The 18,441-nt window shown below is 40.6% G+C and overlaps 1 protein-coding gene across 1 annotated transcript in view; it reads left to right on the forward strand.

Annotated features, from left to right (window-relative positions):
- The first annotated feature begins 16,072 nt into the window (after positions 1-16,072).
- LOC127196319 (cytochrome P450 20A1) overlaps positions 16,073-18,441 on the forward strand; it is a 42,610-nt gene continuing 40,241 nt past the window's right edge. Inside the window, exon 1 of the mRNA XM_051153880.1 lies at positions 16,073-16,236. Coding sequence (XP_051009837.1) covers positions 16,165-16,236 — 72 coding nt within the window. The 5' untranslated portion in view covers positions 16,073-16,164. The remainder of the gene's footprint in view (positions 16,237-18,441) is intronic.

Genomic DNA, 18,441 nt, shown 5'->3' on the forward strand with positions numbered 1-18,441 from the left:
ACAAAACAAAGCAAAACTAGAGATAAGCTTTACAAATGGACTTCCTTAATAATATATTTAAGCAAAAATGCTAGCTGTGGCTTTGGCTAGCCAGTCCTTGAGTAGCATTTGCAGCACAGTTACACAGCTATCAAATACAAAATTTTGTGGATTTGTCTCTGTTAAACAAAAATTCTCTTCATATTTAAGCATTTTTACCCTGATGATTATGAGTTGTCAGGAATGCCCTAAAAGATCATGATTGATGGAAATAATACTGCATAATTCACATTCAAAGTAGTCATTTAGGTAACATAGTATTGTAAAAAAATCCTCTTTATTGCTTATTATATACAATTGTTATGAATAGCTAATTTTATTATAGTTTGTTAAATATTATATTTAAAATTTCAAGTAAATGTCTAATTAATTTGGAATTCAAAGTGATTGTTATTTGTTTGTCTTTGTAAAACTGACTTTTGAGTTAGGTCAGAGAAGTTTTACAGCTAACAGTATTGGTAATCTGAGATTCCATGGGAAGATTTGTGAGTTTCATTAAGTTGTACAGAAATTTATATGTTGAGTCTATTTTCAGGAAAAATACTATTGCATGGCATTCTTAAAATGGCCTGTGGGTGATGGCAGTGTTGGCACATGCCTTCAGTCAGCACTCAGGGGGCAGAGGCAGCAGATCTACAGAGAAAGTTCTGGGACAGCTAAGGCTGCACAGAGAAACTCTGTCTTACAAAACAAAAACAAAGTAAAATCATCATCACCATTATCACCACCATCATCGTCCTCATCATCATCATCATCATCGTGTATGGCAACAGCAGATGACTTTACTCTGCTGGCCTTTAAAGGTCATACTCTTCACTGTGATCACAGACTTCCTTGTACCTAGTTGTCTTTTCAGGTGAACTTTGAAGAACTTGTGTTTTACCATTTCCTCTCCTCTTGACCATGTATTCAGTGGCCTTTTCTTTATAATTCAACAAATAATTTTTTTAAATTTTACAAGTAAAAGATTATGTTTAGGAAAATTTTCAATATTTTGATTTGTTGTTGGTTAGGAATAGTAAAACACTGCAAAATCACTTTCTGTTTAATCAGGAAAAAATAGCTGTGTTTTAGATAAATAATGAAGAAAGAGTTTGTGTAAATGTAAAGACTTCCCTTTGAAAGATGTGAGGTATTTGTTGGAAGTCTCCCACGTCAGTAGAGATGTGAGGTGTTTGTTGGAAGTCTCCCACGTCAGTAGAGATGACTTTGCTATTTGAAACATTTCTTCTTTTTATTCCCTGCCACTGAGTACCACAGCCATGACGCCATCACGGCCGTCTGTCCACCCTAAAAGATGCTGAGGAGAGTTCAAGTCCTTTGAAAACTAAAGAAAACGGTTGGTTTTTCTTTAGTTGAGAACTGCTGGTTTGGGAATAGGGCTGTCACTCCATAGTGGAATGCTTGCCTGCCTTGTCCAGGGTCCTGGGTCCCCCAGCACGTTAGTGAGAGACAGAGAGGAAACCACAGGGACAGACTAACTAGCTGACTCCAAATCAAGACTTGGTGAGGTTTTTTGTTTGCTTGTTTTCTTTTTGGTAATTTATCCATGCATATTTGGTGTTTGAAACCACTTAATATCGGATTTAGGAATTATTTTGTTTACTTAAGAATTATAAAACTTTAATAATCTAAGGGGGGAAAGTCTTTGGTGTTTGACTACTGCCTTTTAGTGGGAAACTGAGCAGGCAGTTTCTTTTAAAACACAAATAAGAACCTTTGTTCAGTTTCATAGAGGTCTGACCCAAACTAATGCTACTTGTTAAAAGGAGAATTATTTCTGAAAAGTGTTTTTTTCTAAAAAGTATAAATCGTAAATGTGGGGTTTAGAAAATATTAGAAATATTCTTGAAGAATTAACTTGTATATTTATTAAAATAAGCAAATATAGTGGAACTATTATCTGAGTAATATTCTGAATAGAGCGATGAAATTAAGAATCACTAGATAATATCACTGGGAATATATACTTTTACCAATTGGAGTGTAGATGTTATTTTAATAATGTATAGTGGAAGAAATTATTTGAATGAATTGACAGCTGGATATGTTAGTTAATGCGTATAAAAATCTGAACTTGGCTAATGTGAGTGTGAATTCTTCTTTTAAGAATTTTTCACCTGCTTTTGTTTCTTGACAATGGAGATCATGAATATAAGAATCCCAGCATCCTAGTAATGAGATTTATGCTAAGATAATGCTTACTTTTGGAAAGGGACGTCAGTAGAAGTTGTTGTTTGTGGTGGTGGTGGTGGTGTGTGTGTGTGTGTGTGTGTGTGTGTGTGTGTGTGTGTGTGTGTGTACACATTTATATAATTGCTATGTTTGTTTAGAGAATGAAACAGTCTTATATATAACTCTCCTCAGTCAGTATTCTGTCATTACTTATATAAAATTAAAGAAGAAAAGAAAAACAAATCAGAACATAAAAGCAAGGGAACTATAAAAATTAAGTTTGCCATTAAGTCTTTCTAGCCAGTGTCACCTGGGAAGGAAGTTTCTGTTAATTTCCTTTAGTCACAGTGCATCCTTTTGTAGGAGAAAAAAAAATTGGATATTCATAAGCCTGGTTTTTCTTTTTTCCTTGTAGATATATTAGATTATTTTTCAAAAAACTGATTCTGAAATGCTGCTAAAGGAATAAGTATGCCCACAGAATTAGAGTTTAGACTTGATGATTGACTCTTAATCTTAGCCACTTTATGTTTCTTTTGATATAGGCTGAGAAAATTAGTTAGTACCAGTGTTTTGTTTTGTTTTGTTTAGATAGAGGCAAGGCATTTGCATGTAAATATAACACTATTTTTACTAAAGATATCTCTAAGGAAAGATTTTAATTGAATTTTGAGAGATTAGTTCCTTTAAGATATTTATGTTTATAAATTAACTAGTATCTTCTTTGCCTCCTTTCTGATAAAAAACATTTGAGTACTTGGCCTGTATTAGTATAAGCAAAGCATTAATGCATAATGCTGTATCTGGGATGTGTATGTGTAAGGGTGTTAGACTTCGCACTATTCACATGGCCAAACCTGTCTTCTTAACTGCTATCTTTTCAGCTTTTGAGTGATGAATACAGAATGAAATGTATTATTTTTACTTGTGAAATCCATTTTCTAATTTTTCATCCAGACCTATGCCCTTATGTAACCGTCTCTAACAGAAACTATTCTGAGAACTCTTACACATCTTTACCATTGGCAGCAAATAGTCATTCTCAATACTTTTTCCTAATTCTGTGCCTACCGTGTACTTACCTTGTGATTTATTTCAGATACCCATACAGACATCTGAAATAGTGTTTTGTAGAATTTTCTCATAGTGCTTTTCCTGATGATATTGGGCATCAATACAATGTTGTTCAGTATTGTGTATTATTTACAATATGGGCCACACCCATACTTACTTAATTTAAATGGAGCATTTTCTATGCCAGTTGTTATCCCCAATTCCAACCAGTGCCTTTATTATGCCTCCTTTTCATTACTGAAAAATGTATTTATTCTATCATCACTTTCTTTGATCTTTTATACTTGGAAATCATAATTAACATTTACCTCTAACAAATTACATCCGTTTGCTAAGATTAGTTCCTAATATCTAACCTACTTAGAAAGAAAGTTAAAGTATTTTTTCCAGTATTGGGGATTGAATTCAGTGCCTCATGCATATTAGGCAAGAATAAAAACATTAGTAAGCAGTGCCAAAAGAAAAACAGAATCATGCATCTTGTAGTATTGAAATTATAATGATTAGAGTTCTCCCACTATAAAAGCATTAGAAAATTCTCCTATGTTCTTGTGATGATGTGTGCAGGCATGCTTCTGGGTTGAATGCCCTTTGGTTTTTCATAGGTTTTAGAGCTTAGAGCTAATAGAGCATTAACATTTGGGAGATTTAGGCTTTGTTAGGGATATATCTTAATGATAGTACACTTGTACCTGAAGCCCTAGGTTTGAGATTTGGGGTGGCATTTCCCTCCCCCCAACACTGGGGATAGAATATAGGCCTCACACAGTAGGTGGGGTTCTACCACTGAACCCCTTCTCAGTTCAGAGACTAGTTCTTAATTTGAGATCACAGATCCGATTTGTCCGTAGGGATGTACTATGCCCAGGTATTATTTGGGACTTTCGGTGATTTAATCAGTCCCAGCTCTCAAAAATTATAAATATATATGTGTACATATAATATGTATAAATGAACATGTGCCTAAATTGTAGATAGTTATGTTTTTATTTGTTGAAATGACCACCTTAGACTGTATGATTTCTATCTCCTCTTTGCCTGCCTTTTGGCTACCATCAGGTGTAGAATATAAGAATTAAGAGGTTTTATTTATTATAAAAACATCATGTAAAAATGGCCACATTATGAACTTCAGGGTTTTTTGTTGTTGTTGTTGTTTTGGTTTTTGGCAATCATATTCATCAGGCATATTTTCTTAGATCAGTATCTTTACTGATATTCACTACACAGAAGTGCTCTTTAAACACATTGCAAGATTTGGACATGTAAAGATAATTCTTTCAGTGTCAAAGAGATATAAGTTCAGTGGGGTATGTATTTCCCTAATACAGAAAGCAAGGTGAAAGTCACTGACTCGGTTTTTTTTTTTTTTTTTTTTTTTTTTTTCCTGTGATGCAGTTGTCATGCTACCTTGAACAAAGCGTATCTTGCATATATTAGCATAACAATAGCCAAATATCTTTGAAAAATTTCTCAGTCAGGCAAAGTGGTGCATGCACATGGTTCCTATTCCTTGGAAGACTGAGATGGAAGGGTCACTTGGACAGTGTTGTAAGAACTGCATCTCAAAAATAAATAACTAGTTTTAATTAATGTTTCAGAGTTGAAGAAGTGCTGCTCTGTGTGTGTGTGTCTCTTTTTACAGTGGCTTTCTAGTGGTTCGCGTTCACCCGTAGCTGTTTCTTAATAGTTAGGGCGTGTTACTGCATCACAGTGCTGTGTAAGTGTAGCAACGAGACATGACACCAAGGGCAGTTAGGACTTAGGTGAGATTGAAAAGTTGTACTGATTAAAATACAAACTATTTTTAAAAGAAATCTTATTCCAGTTAAGATTTTATTTAAGTAATATATTTCTATTTAGCTTATATTAAAAGTACATGCTCTCTGATAGTGTACTCCAGTTGAGAATTAGGCTTTAATGTTTTTATTTTTTTTGTTTTTGTTTTGACACAGATTCTCGCTATATAGCCTTGGTTAGCCTGGAACTACCTGTGTAGACTAGGCTGGCCTCAAACCCAGAGGTCCATCTGCCTCTGCCTCCCAAGTGCTGAGATTTTCAAGAATACGCATAATTATTTTGCTCTTCAGAAGTAGTTCTGGCAGGGAAATATCAGTAGTTAAGTGTAATTGAAAGTAGCTTAAATTCTTATAATATTAGAATGAAAGAAACATTTTTCGAAAGTTTGAACTTTTTGTTAGACAATCCCCAATGACTTACATAGTTTCAATACTTCTTTCAAAATTATGATGTGTTACAGTGGCTCTTACTGTTGAAGACCTTTTGTATTTTGGACTATTCTTTTTTCCATTCTGCCTTTTACTTCCAAAGACTGTGCGTGTTAGACATCACCACAAAAGTTTTATATGTAGCTGCTGCTACTTACAGTCTGCCTCACATAAGAAAACAGCTGAGTTTGGTGGTACTACTGTAATCCCAACACTCAAAGCTTTCAGCAAGAGGATTGCCTCAAGTTTGTAGGCTGTCCTGGGCTGTAGAATGAAGTCTGTTTATGTATCTGTCTGTCTGCGTGTCTCTCTTTCTTTCTTTCCCTCTCTCTCCCCTTCAACAACCTAGAAATTGTGCTGCTAATTACTATTTAAGGAACTGTATTTATCTTAAAATATCCCTTTTCATTTGTTCCACTGGAATTGATTGAAAAAAATAATAGTAATAAGCCTTTTTATGTTGAATTATTTACTGTGCAAACTGTGATTCATTGAGTATTTATATGCAAAAGAAGGGGTTCAAAGTTGAGCAAGTTTTAGACTTTATAAGGGTGTAAATAACTTTAATTAGCATTCTGATAACAAAATTACTGTTTGGTGCAATTCATTTTTTTTTTTGTTTTCATCCTTCTGAACTTACGTATACAAGATGTATTTTGTTTTGTCACAAATATTCTTAAGAGCTTCACTGAATGTATATGAGTTAATGTTTGATTGTTTCTGTGTAGTATGATCAAAAACAGCTCAGACTGTGCACTTTGTTATTCCCTTAGAAATTTATATTCTAATATTTTTAAGAATGTACATTTATTTCGTTCATAATAAATTAGCTTTGTATATGACAATGGGTTTGAATCAAATAAAAGGATAACATTACTTTCATTATTTGGTTTGTAGTTCTCTTTATGGACTTTGACTAGAATCTGCTGTGCTTAAGTTCTTTGAGTAGACAAAGAAGTGAATGCAATATTTAGTGAGCAGAAAGCCAAACACTGTTTCTCAGATGAGCCTCACAAGGTGAGTAGTAATGCTGTTTCATCAGGCTGCCATTCATAAAGAGACTGCCATTTAAAATCATACCCAAAGCATTGCTCCAGTCTGTTCTTAATAAGCAGTCACCTTACAATTTCCATGTCTTGTTAATGAGATAATACATTCAATTTAAAAATTTCACTTTTATAATCAAAATATTTTATGCACCAGCTTCTAAACTTTTATCCGCCTAGCTATTAAATTCTGGGCTTTAAGCTTGGTAGACAGGCATTCTACTGTTGAGTACACTCCCAACCTCTGTGCATAACTTTGTGCCGCCTAAGCACTAGCCTAACCAGTCCATTTCAGTTAAGATAGTGCAACAAAGCAAATGCCCTTCCAGGTTTTTGCTGGTGTTTTGTGTATCCAGACCCACTACAGAAATGGGCAGTAACTTCAGTACTGTGAGCTTGTCACAGTACTACACTTCATGGGAGGCTCTTCACCAGAGTTAGAAACTTTGTGCACTGAATTAATCAGTCAAACCAAGGTCAGTGAAAGGATTAGTTAAAAACCATGTTAAGCTTCAGATAAATATTTTTCAAATTATAATAAACCTTATGTTTTATATCATATCATTCAATTAATGAGAATCTCTTTTAAGCCTTTTGAATTTTGGCCTAGTAATGAAGGCCTATAAGCCTAGCCACTTGAGAGTCTCAGGCAGGGGAATCACAAGTTCAAGGCCTGTGTGGGCTACGGAGAGCTCAAGGCAAACTTGGGCAACGTAATTACACCATGTGTCAGAAGTGAAAAGTCTGATACAGACCAAAAGAATCAAAAATGAGCTTGGAGTGTAGTTCATGGTCAAACAGTTGGCTGTTGTGTGTGAGCTAGTCTCTGGGAACACAAAAGTAAAGCCTTTTTGAGTTTTCATATTTTATTCACGTACTTGAATGGTTTTGACAAATATCCTGTAAAACTTTTCCTAACTGTCATTTAGTGTAGTTTTAAAAGGTATATCTATTCAAAGACATGTTTAATTATAACTGCAGGCATTATTAATGTCAAAAAAGCCTATAGAAGAGTTGTTAATTTCATATTCTAACAATAGAGATTTTTTTTTTAAGTAAGGAATTTTATTCAACCTACATACACACAATAAATAAAATTTAAGTTTAAAAAAGTCAGGAGACTAGCTATATTTTTATACATACAGTCTACACATCTTTATATATTTTAAACGGATGGTACCATCCTTAAACTAGAATTGCATAAGCCCATGTATACCCTGCCTCTGATGCTTGAGGTGAACTCAGATATCCCAACTCAGAGGACATCACTTACTAAAGGTAATGGATGGCCTGTCAGTCAGTGCTGCGTCCTCAGGGTTTCTACATCAAGACTAAGCTTCTATGGTTGTCTGTGTGTCATGTTCTTTATATCTGACATAAATGTCATAAAGGCTTGTATATCATTGCTGCTGAGGTTGGGAGAGGAGTAATCAGGTAATATTGCAAATCCTGGCCAGCAGGACAAATATAACAACTTAATGAAATACTATTTCCAGATATAGCTAAGCTTTCATTTTTTTTTTCTCAAAGTTATAATTGGTGAACTGAATCCTCAAGAATTAGTATGAGTGTACATACAGATAATCAGAAGACAGAGGCTGGTGGATCTCTTCACAGTTAAAGACCAGACTAGTCGACATAGCTACTTTAATAAAAATATAAAAGAGAATTAGTTTAGTAAGAACTGTTACAAGTAAAGGCTTAGGAACACTTTAAAACATTGGACGACTCAAAAGAATTAAGTGATGGTGCACACCTTTAATCCCAGCACTCAGGAGGCAGAGGCAAGTGGATCTCTGTGTGTTCGAGGCTACAGAGCTAGTTCCAAGACAGCCAAGGCTACATAGAGAAACCCTGCCTCAAAAAAACCAAAAAAAGAAAAAAAGAAATAGTACGTAGAGACATAATGTGTAATGTGGCACCAACTGTTTATGTGACTATAGGTAGGCATTTAGACACTAACTGGTGAGGAAACACTCAAGCCAGGTGGCTCTGGCCTGAAGTCCAAGCTCCTGAGAGGCAGAGACCAGGGGATTGTGAGAGCCTTCTGAGGAGAGTCTGAGGATTCAAGGCCAGCCTGAGCAGAGTAACGAGACTGTCTCAGAATGGACAGCTAGCTAAGCTACAGCCCAGTGCTGAGAGTTCTCTCTAACATGCACACGGGCCTGGGTGCAAGCCCAGGGTTAGACTGGAAGAAGTGGCGCAAAAATAAAGGAAATGGCTGTCTTGAGTAGCACTTAACCTCCAAAAACATGCACTTGGAGTTCCCACGTCCTTAATCACCAGATCCCTGGGAAAGAATGCAAGGAGTGTTATGACCTCACAGCTTGGGCAGCTCTTAGTGCATACTGAAGCCACGCTTTGGCTCAACACATTGAGAGCCTCTTTTAGGTGCTGAAGCTAACAAATGATTCCTCAAATCCTGACTTAGACCATATAAGTAAGTTTAGCTTTTAACAGCATTCATGTTTTTATTTCCTCAAAGATACCATTAGAATCCGTGTTCATGCATGCGTCCCAGTTTCCCTCTGACACACTTTCAGCAAGGCCCCACTGTTGCTGAGTTGTGTAAGCCAGCTTCTGTGTAGGTCCAGACTTTGTGGTAGAACAGTCTAAAGAGTAATATAAACAAATGTCTTTTTATTGTCGTCTGCTGCTGCAAATAATACAAGGCTGTTGCCCCTTACCCTAGAATGCCACTGTTAATGAGGTACTTCCTCAGAATTGAATTGGCCACTCTCTTGCCAGTGTGGATTTAGCCCTCTTTATTGGTCTTCAACAGAGAATGGGACTTGTTCAGCACAACAGCTATTTCTTGTGATGTAATTGACCCAACAGATGTTTCAGAAAGACATTTTTGTCTTTCCCTCTGAAGAGATTCAGAAGGTCTTGGGGGTTGGGTTTGTTTACTCTGTGTTAGTTACTTTTCATCTCTGACAGAGTAACTGAGAAAAATAACAAAAAACTGGAGGGTTTATTTTGGCTCACACTTCAGAGATTTCTGTCCAGGCTCACTTGGCCACACTCCTTATGCGCCCTCACACAGTGAGTTAGAATGTGGCAGGCAACATGTGTTAGAGCAAAGCTGTTCATCTCATAGTGGCCAAGAAACAGTAACAAGGAAGAATACATCCCCTTAAAGACTCATCCATCCCCTCCCCAGTGAGCCACCTTTAACTAGGACAAACCTTACACAGTTAACCCTTCCCCAGCCTATTCAATGACAAGTCCATCAATGGATTAATGCATTTTTTAGAGTCCTCATGAATCAGTATTTATTTCAATAAGCCTATCAGCTGTCAACCAAGCCTTAATATGGGTGTTGTAGACATTTTATATCCAAGTCCTAACTCTTGAGTTATATTCTTTTTCATATAGTGTCCTTGGACATATAAGTTGACCAGGAGCTAAGGCAGAGGGTTACAACTTTTGTGAAATTGTGGGGGAGCTGGGTGTGGTGGTGCACCCCTTTAATCCCAGTACTCAGGAGGCAGAGGCAGGAGGATCTCTGTGAGTTTCAAGGCTATCCTGGTCTACAAAGTGAGTCTAGGACAGGCAGGACTACAAGAGAAACTCTGTCTCAAAAAACTTTAAAAAAAATTTGTGGGGCTGGAGAAATAGCTCAGAGGTTAAGAGCACTGTCTCCTCTTCCAGAGGTCCTGAGTTCAGTTTCCAGCAATCACATGGTGGCTCAGAAACATGTATAATGGCATCCAGTGCCCTTTTCTGGCATGCAGGCTCTATATGCAGATAAGAGTATACATAAAATAAATCTTTTATTTAAAAGTGTGTCTGTATGTGTCCCCATGAAAGCCAGAAGGACATTAGACTCCACAGAGCCTTGATTATAGGCAGCTGTGAAGCCCCAGGTGATTGCAACTTTGAGATCAACTTGAGCTACCTAGCGAAACCTCTCATACACCTGCCACCAAAAACTAAGGTCCTAACTTCGAGTAAGACATTAGAGGGGTGATGTCTGCATGGCATTGTGACTCCCTGTACACTTAGATTTTGAGTTAGATACTCAGCCATATGTGCAGCCACACAAGTTTAAGGATCGGAGAACACCAGGGCAGCTTGGCTCTTCTCCAATACTTTATACTAAAACGTAAGGTTACTTTTTTGTTGTTGTTTCGTTTTTGTTTTTGTGTTTCTAGACAAGGTTTCTCTTTGTAGTGTTAGCTGTCCTGGAACTCACTCTATAGACCAGGCTGGCCTTGAATGCAAGAGATCTGCCTGCCTCTGCCCCTTGAGTGTTAGGTGTGTGCCACCAACACCTGCGTAAAGTTTCTTTTTGAGACTTTTATTTTATGTGTATGAGTGTTTGCCTGAGTCTATGTCTGTACCAAATGTATGAAGTGCCTGTGGAGGCTAAAAGAGGGCATTGGGTCCCCTGGGACTAGAGTTTCAGATGGTTGTGAACTGCTGTGTGGGTGCTGGGAATTAAACCCAAGAATTCTAGGAAAGCAGCCAGTGCCATAACATTGAGCTGTCTCTCCAACCCCTTTTGTATGATTCTTAATGCAATCAGAAATTGCTGTCTATCCCACAATCTTTGATGATCCGATTGGAGCCCGTTCTTTCAGGAAACTGTCAAGTCCAGATGGTTCATAAGGCTAATGATGAAATTACATACAGAGATGTGGGATGGTTAAGGGAGTAAGGGGTGCTGAGATACACAGAGTGGTAGCTGGGCAAGCCACTGTCCTTCCTGAGGGAGCAAGGAGAAAAATTTTACTGTTGTTTAGAGGGCTAGAAGGTCACAGCAGGAACCCCATACCTCAGAAGTCTCTACCAAAGTGAGATCAAGCTTCTGCCAACAGACACTGCACTGAGTTGAAGCAGAGAGGCACTATCACTTTCTCTCAACTTCAGCTATAAAAAAAAAAAAAGAAGTGTTTGAGACAGGGTCTCACTATGTAGCTCTGGCTGTCCTGGACTCACCAGAGAGATCCACCTGCCTCTGCCTCCTGAGTGCTGGGATTACAGGCATGCACCACCATGCCCAGCTAGCCTCTACCTGTGGAAGTCACTGGGAAGTAAGTCCATAGAAAGCCTTTCCAGAAGGATGAACTCAGTGGTCACAGAATGGTGGTGAGATAGAAGAATGGGAAACAGCCAAAAGATGTTTTCCAGTTACTTTCAGAAAATGGACCTTCAATAATATGAACTAGCAGAACACTGAAAATAATGTACCATCTGTTAACAAAGTCATAATTTTGTGCTTTGGAGCTTATATCTCAAAGATTGCAAAAAAACACCCCAGTGATGTTGTTTCTGTAACAATGCCCCATCTTTTTATTTATTTTAAAAAAGGTTTCTCAGGGCCCCTAGATACCAGCCAATAAACAGGATGATTGTTATTGAATCGTGGCTTATTTTAACAATAAGTAACACTGGTGGGACTGGGGAGATAACCCAAAAGGCAAAGTACTTGCTCTGCAAGCATGAAGACTGATCTTGGGATCCCCAGGACCCAGGTACATCCGGGTAGGTGTGGGCAGCGGGCCTGTAATTCCAGCCCTAGGGGACATAGGCAGAAAGACTCTAGTACATTGGCCAGCTAGACAGGTGAAGAGTTGGAACTCTGCATTCAGTTGGAAGAACCTGCCTCAGTGGATATGGTGGAGAGGCACCTAACTAACATCAGCCTCAGGTCTCACATGTGAGTGAAAGCACGCGCACGTGCACACACACACACACATACATGTGTGTACACATACATGCATATACACAAATACACACACAAACGTGCACACATACACAAATGTGCACTCATACAGACACATGCAAAATGACATTTAATCAATCATAAATATATAAACTAATTGAAAGAAGTCATCAATTTAACATATTTCCAATGATTTTATTCACCTATTTGTTTTGACTTTTTGTTTTTCTGTGTCAAGATCTCACATGGTAGTCTAAAGTGGCCTGAACTCATTATATACCCAAGGCTAGCTTCACACATGATAATTCTACTGCCTCAGCCAGTATTATTGGTGTGAACCACTGTTGGCTTATAATTTTACTTTAGTATGATATTTATCTAATTCTGTATAATTTCAGACCATTGAGTTATAATAAAACTGTGATGCTAAAAACAAAAAAACAAAAAAACAAACTGTGATGCTAGTTTGATCCTGAAGAAATATTTATAGTGATTTTAAATATTCTGAATTTTAAAATATTTTTCTTTTTTTAAAAAAGATTTATGTATTTATTATTATGTATACAGTGCTCTGTCTGCATGTACACCTGCAGGCCAGAAGAGGGCATCAGATCACATTATAGATGGTTGTGAGCTACCATGTGGTTGCTGGGTATTGAACTCAGGACCTTCGGAAGAGCAGTCAGTGCTCTTAATCTCTGAGCCATCTCTCCAGCCCCTAAAATATTTTTCTTAAAACTATTTTTTTTTAAGTATTTATTTTCTTTGTTTTTTTTTTTTTTTTTTTTTTAGACAGGGTTTCTCTGTGTAGCCCTGGCTCTCCTGGAACTCACTTTGTAGATCAGGCTGGCCTCAAACTGAGAGCTCAGTCTCCCAAGCACTGTGACTAAAGGTGTGCAACACTACTACTCGGCTAATATTTAAAATTTTTAATAGGAATCTTAAAACACTTAAGAATTTAGAATCACAGCCAGTCGTGGTAGGGCACGCCTTTAATCCCATCACTCAGGGAGGCAGAGGTAGGCAAACTGCTGTGAGTTCAAGGCCAGCCTGGTCTACAAAGTGAGTCCAGGACAGCCAAGCTACACAGAGAAACCTTGTCTTGAAAACAAAACAAAACAAAACAAACAAGAAAAACAAAGAATTTAAAATCACAAAACTGAAAACTACTTTCGCTGTTGTCATTTGAGAGGTCTCACTATACAGCCCAAGATAACTCACTATGCTGGCCTTGAACTTCTGGCAATCCTCCTGCCTCAAACATCCTGCACAGCTCTGCAAACCCGTTTCTGGGCTCCGAATATACATCAGCTCTGGTTGGGTTTGCTGGTATTTTATATAATTCCTGGTTTCACATCTGTACCAATTCCCTCTGCTGCTGCCTCCAGAAAGACTTCTTTGAACTCTTAACATCTTTATTTATTTTTTTTTTTTAAGATTTATTTATTATTATGCATACAGTACTCTGGCTGCATGTACACCTGCAGGCCAGAAGAGGGCATCGGATCACATTATAGTTGGTTGTGAGCCACCATGTGGCTGCTGCTAATTGAACTCAGGACCTCTGGAAGAGCCCTTAACCTCTTGAGCCATCTGTCCAGCCCCCTTAATGCCTTTTATAGTCATTCTGTAGCCTATAAACACAACTTATTGTGTGAAATACTGTATGACTTAATATTAGCAGGAAACGTTAGAACAAAAGGGCTGGTGAAACCAGTCTTGGTGGCACACACCAATTGGAGTAAAAGTAGCCATGACTGCCAATGGCCAGCCATTAAGAGCTGGTAAACTGTAGCCACGGAAACAAACAAAGCTTGTGAATTTATTATTATTGTTATTCAATAAATTCTCACACGGAGTAAAGACAGACCCGTCTGTATGTGTTTCTGGTTCTGACATGCTCACAATATGTGAATATTTACAATATGCCAGAAGTTTAACCCATTCAAGTCAAGACGAAAATTTGGGGCATCAATACAAAACTTGTGAACATAGACTATATATCAAGCTAATTTTAAAGCTAAACACACACGGGGGGGGGGGAGGAAGAGAGGGAGGGGGAGCAGAGAAGGAGGGGAAGAGGGAGATAGGGAAGGAGAGGGAGAAAGGGAAAGAGGGACAGGGAGGAGAGAGGGGGAGAGGGTGAGGAGAGAGGGAGGGGGAGATGAAGAGGGGGAGGGGGGAGAGAGATGGGGAGGGAGAGGGCAGGGGTAGAAGGAGAAAAGGAGAGAGGGAGAGGGAGGGGAGGAAGGAGAGAGAGGGGGAGAGGGAGAGGAAGGCAGTAGTCTCTGGCATCATGTGTTGCTGGGAACTAAAACCCAGAGCCAAATGGTAAGCAAGTGTTCCACGGATCTATATCCGTCGTCCTCTCTTGTGTGAGACAGCCTCTATTTCTGAAACTCAGTGTCCTGCCTCTGTGCATACTCAAAAGTTCAGAAGGCGTCAGGCGAAGAGGTAGTTTAGGACTAAAGAACCCAGAAGGTCTCAGTGGAGGAGCATCTGCCTGGCAGGTACCAGGCATGGTTTTGATGCGAACAGTGGAAGGGTGAGGACCGGATGTCTTGGGAGACCGGTGCCTAAAGTTGTTAGTGTATAGCTACATTGTCCATTTCCAAGTCCTATCTGCTGACCATCGTTTTGATTTGATTTTTAAAACACACCCTTGAAACACTCAGGGAAGTTTGAAATACATTCAGAAGTACAACGTTTGCTGGGTGTGGTGGTACATGCCTGTAATTCCAGCTACTTGTAAACTAAGGCCAAAAAAAAAAAAAAAAAAAAAAAAAAAAAAAAAAAAAAAAATCCACCAAATGAAATCCTGGGTAGCCGTGCTATTACAGTCATGAAGATGTGGCATTTTCGATGAGGTATGGGTCCGGGTTAAGCAGTAGTCTGCAATCCAGAGTGACTTCTCTTGTCACCTTGCTGTATGACACCTTGATATTCAAGCTATAAAATCCATAAATTGTTTTAGGATACTTTCACTAAATGTAGTGCCAATATTTAGCAGGCTGTGCCTTACATTAGTCCATGTTAAAACTTCTGAGTCAGATAAAATAGAAGGCTCTTAAGGTACAGTAATGCTCTGGTCAAGCGATGCTTTTAAACACTATGTACACAGCGCTCAATGTTTTCCATACAATATCCAATAGTACGCCAGCACTGGCAATTCTGCATGTGTTATTTTCAGTGATTTTTATATGATGAAGCAGGGTCTCAGGAAATTCAGGAATTCGGCATGTAGTTGGGAATAACTAAACCCTTGATTCTGCCCCCTGAGTGCTGGGATTACAAATGTGTGTCAATAGGAGCTTGCGACTGAAGCCAGGACTTGGTGCATACTACACGAAAAGCACTCTGTCAACCTAATCTATCTCCCCAGCCTACAGTTTTCAGTTTTACACACAAGAAAAGGGAGCTTGGAAAATTCATGGAATTTAGTGCAAATCAGAACTAAGAGCCAGAAGTACTCCCCTACCCACCGTCTGCCACCGCGGCAGAGGCTGGCAGGCCTGGCTTACCACCTAGCTCCAGGCTAGCCAGGGCTACAAAGTGAGACCCCGCCACAGAACAGAACAAAAACCAACCGCATTGGCTGGAATGCTTTTGAGAAACAAGGCGCAGCTAACGGTGCTTCTGCAGCCACTCAGGTGATTACACTGGCCTTGGGTCGTGAGTCTCAGTCAGACGTAGGCGTGGGACGGCTTTGTGCAGGGGGACTAGCTGGACCAGGGTGGGACGTGGGCCTTGGAGGGAGTTGTCCCTGTCGCCCACGGAGCGGTGGCCTGGGCAGAGCAGGGGTGACGCCCAGCGCGGGCGGGGCGGAGCGACCGCCCCTCCCATTCTCCGACCGCCCGAGGCCGCCTCCCTGCCCCGCGCCGACTCTCCAGCCGCGGCGCCGCCGGCCGAGCGCAGGGCGCGGGCAGAAAGCATGCTGGACTTCGCCATCTTCGCCGTGACGTTCCTGCTCGCGCTGGTGGGAGCCGTGCTGTACCTCTACCCGGTAACCGCGGACTCGGGACTCGGAGCTGCGCCTGCGCCGCGTGGACCTGGGCGGGCCGCCGCGGGGTGGAGGGGGAGGGAGAGCGCTCCGGGTGGGTCACGTGGCTCCTCCCCGCGCGCATGCGCGCTCAGCGGACGGGGGGCGGGGCGGGAAGAAGGGAGCTGGTCTTTCGCGGCTACTTGGCGCGAACCCCAGGTTGGGGTCGTAGGCGGGTTCCGCGTGCCCCGTGCTAGGTGCCAGTTTTCTGAGTTGTTTTGGGTGGCTTTGGGGACATTGACTCCCTCAGTCCCGTTGGGTATCGCATCAGGGGAGAAACTCCGTCCCGCTTTGCCTAGCAGCCCCTTGCATCTGTCCTGGCATCCTTGTCGGGATGGGCGAGGCTGAGCTCGCTGTGATGGTCGCTTAGGCGAGGCAGCCACTGCGCCTCCTCCCTCCTCAAAAGGTTGTCGTCCACCTCTCCTTTTCAGAGGGGAAGCTCTCAAAAGTCCCGAGTTGGTAGTTAAGCACACTTTCTTAAAGCACATTGTATAAAGCCGAGCGTTGTGTATACTGTAATTCCAGCACTGGGAGGTGGAGGCAGGAGGATGGGATGGGTGCCCAAAGCTCACCCTGGATTACATCAAACCCTATCTCAGAAAAACAACCAACCAACCTCCCCCCCCCCCAAAAAAAAAAAGTCTGGTGAATTTATGGGAAAGTGCAAAGGTAGTGAACAGCCCCAGATACATGACAGGTGATGGAGATGCCCTTTAAAACTGTCCTGTTTAAAGCTAGTCAGTGGCTTCGACTAATAATTGAAATCATATACCTGGGCTCATGAGAAACAAAGCACTGATAGGAAGAAGGCCTTGCAGGAATGAGAACAAACCATGTCCTAGCAAGCTAGCATGGTGGCCGGAGCATGTAAAACCAGACCGGGGGGGGGGGGGGGGGGGGGCGGTGCGGGGTGGGGGAATAGACGGGCGTTTTCTTTTCTTTTCTTTTTTTTTGGTTTTTTTTCGAGACAGGGTTTCTCTGTGTAGCCTTGGCCATCCTGGACTCACCTTGTAGACCAGGCTGGCCTCGAACTCACAGCGATCCGCCTGCCTCTGCCTCCCGAGTGCTGGGATTAAAGGCGTGTGCCACCACGCCCGGCTCGACGGGCGTTTTCTTAGTCTACATTCTGCTGGGGGGTTTCAATGGATAAGTGGCAATTTTAGTTTTAAGAAAAACTGGGAATGGTGTGTCGGGCCTGTAATCCTTGCAATTGGGAGGTAGAGGTTGGGGAGTTGAAGGTTTTCCTTCAATATAGACCCGAATTCTAGGCCAGTCTGGATCACACGAGTCCTTGTCTTATATTTTAAATTTAATATGCTAAAAGGCATGGGGTTTCTTTAGTAATATGCAGGGGAAAGATTTATAATTCATTCCTTTTACATAAGTGCAAATCTTTGAATCAGGAAAATTTTCAGATTTAAAAGCGAACTTTAATTTGAGAGGTACCCAGGGAGCTCCGGTGGGAGGATCCTGAGCTTGGAGCCATCTTGGGCAGTGTGAGAGACCCCACTTCAAAACAATCCTAAGTCTATTAGGTAAGTTTTATAAGAATCATCCTGACGACTTTGTTAAGAATGAGTCGTAATTACGGGGCTAGGACAAGGTGGGAGCAGAGAGCCTAGTTGGAAAGACACTGCCGTCATTATTTTGGTGAGAGATGGTGATGGTGTGGGCTTGGATCCCAGATGTACCACAGCATTGTGACGTTAAAGCCAGTGAGACTGATGTAAAACGTGAGCCTAAGAAAAGATGATAGAAAAACACTTTGTGTGTGTGTGTGGGGGGGGGGTAAATGGAAGAATTTGCCCCTAGGGGAAAGTGAGGATTTTGTTTTGATTTTATTTTGGTGGTGGGTTCATAGAGATCAGAGGTTTGGGATTACTTACGCCACGTTTGAGATTCCTGTTAGACTTGCAAGCGGGACAATAATCTAATCAAGTTCGCAGACCTTGAGTTTTAAGGTAAAAGATGAGACTGGTGATAGTTTGGGGGAGAGACTGACAGTGTATATGTCATATTCAAGATAGGAAACTCGTTTCGGTGTCCCGGGGACCTTAGATACAGAGAGAAGAGGTCCAACGCTAAGCCCGGAATCCTCCACATAGAGAGGTCAAAGAGAGGAATTGGGGTAGGGGAGGAGGGACTGCAAAGAATTCTGGGGAGGAGCAG

This window comes from Acomys russatus, chromosome 12 (genome assembly GCF_903995435.1).
Source record: "Acomys russatus chromosome 12, mAcoRus1.1, whole genome shotgun sequence".
NCBI classification, from domain to species: domain Eukaryota; kingdom Metazoa; phylum Chordata; class Mammalia; order Rodentia; family Muridae; genus Acomys; species Acomys russatus.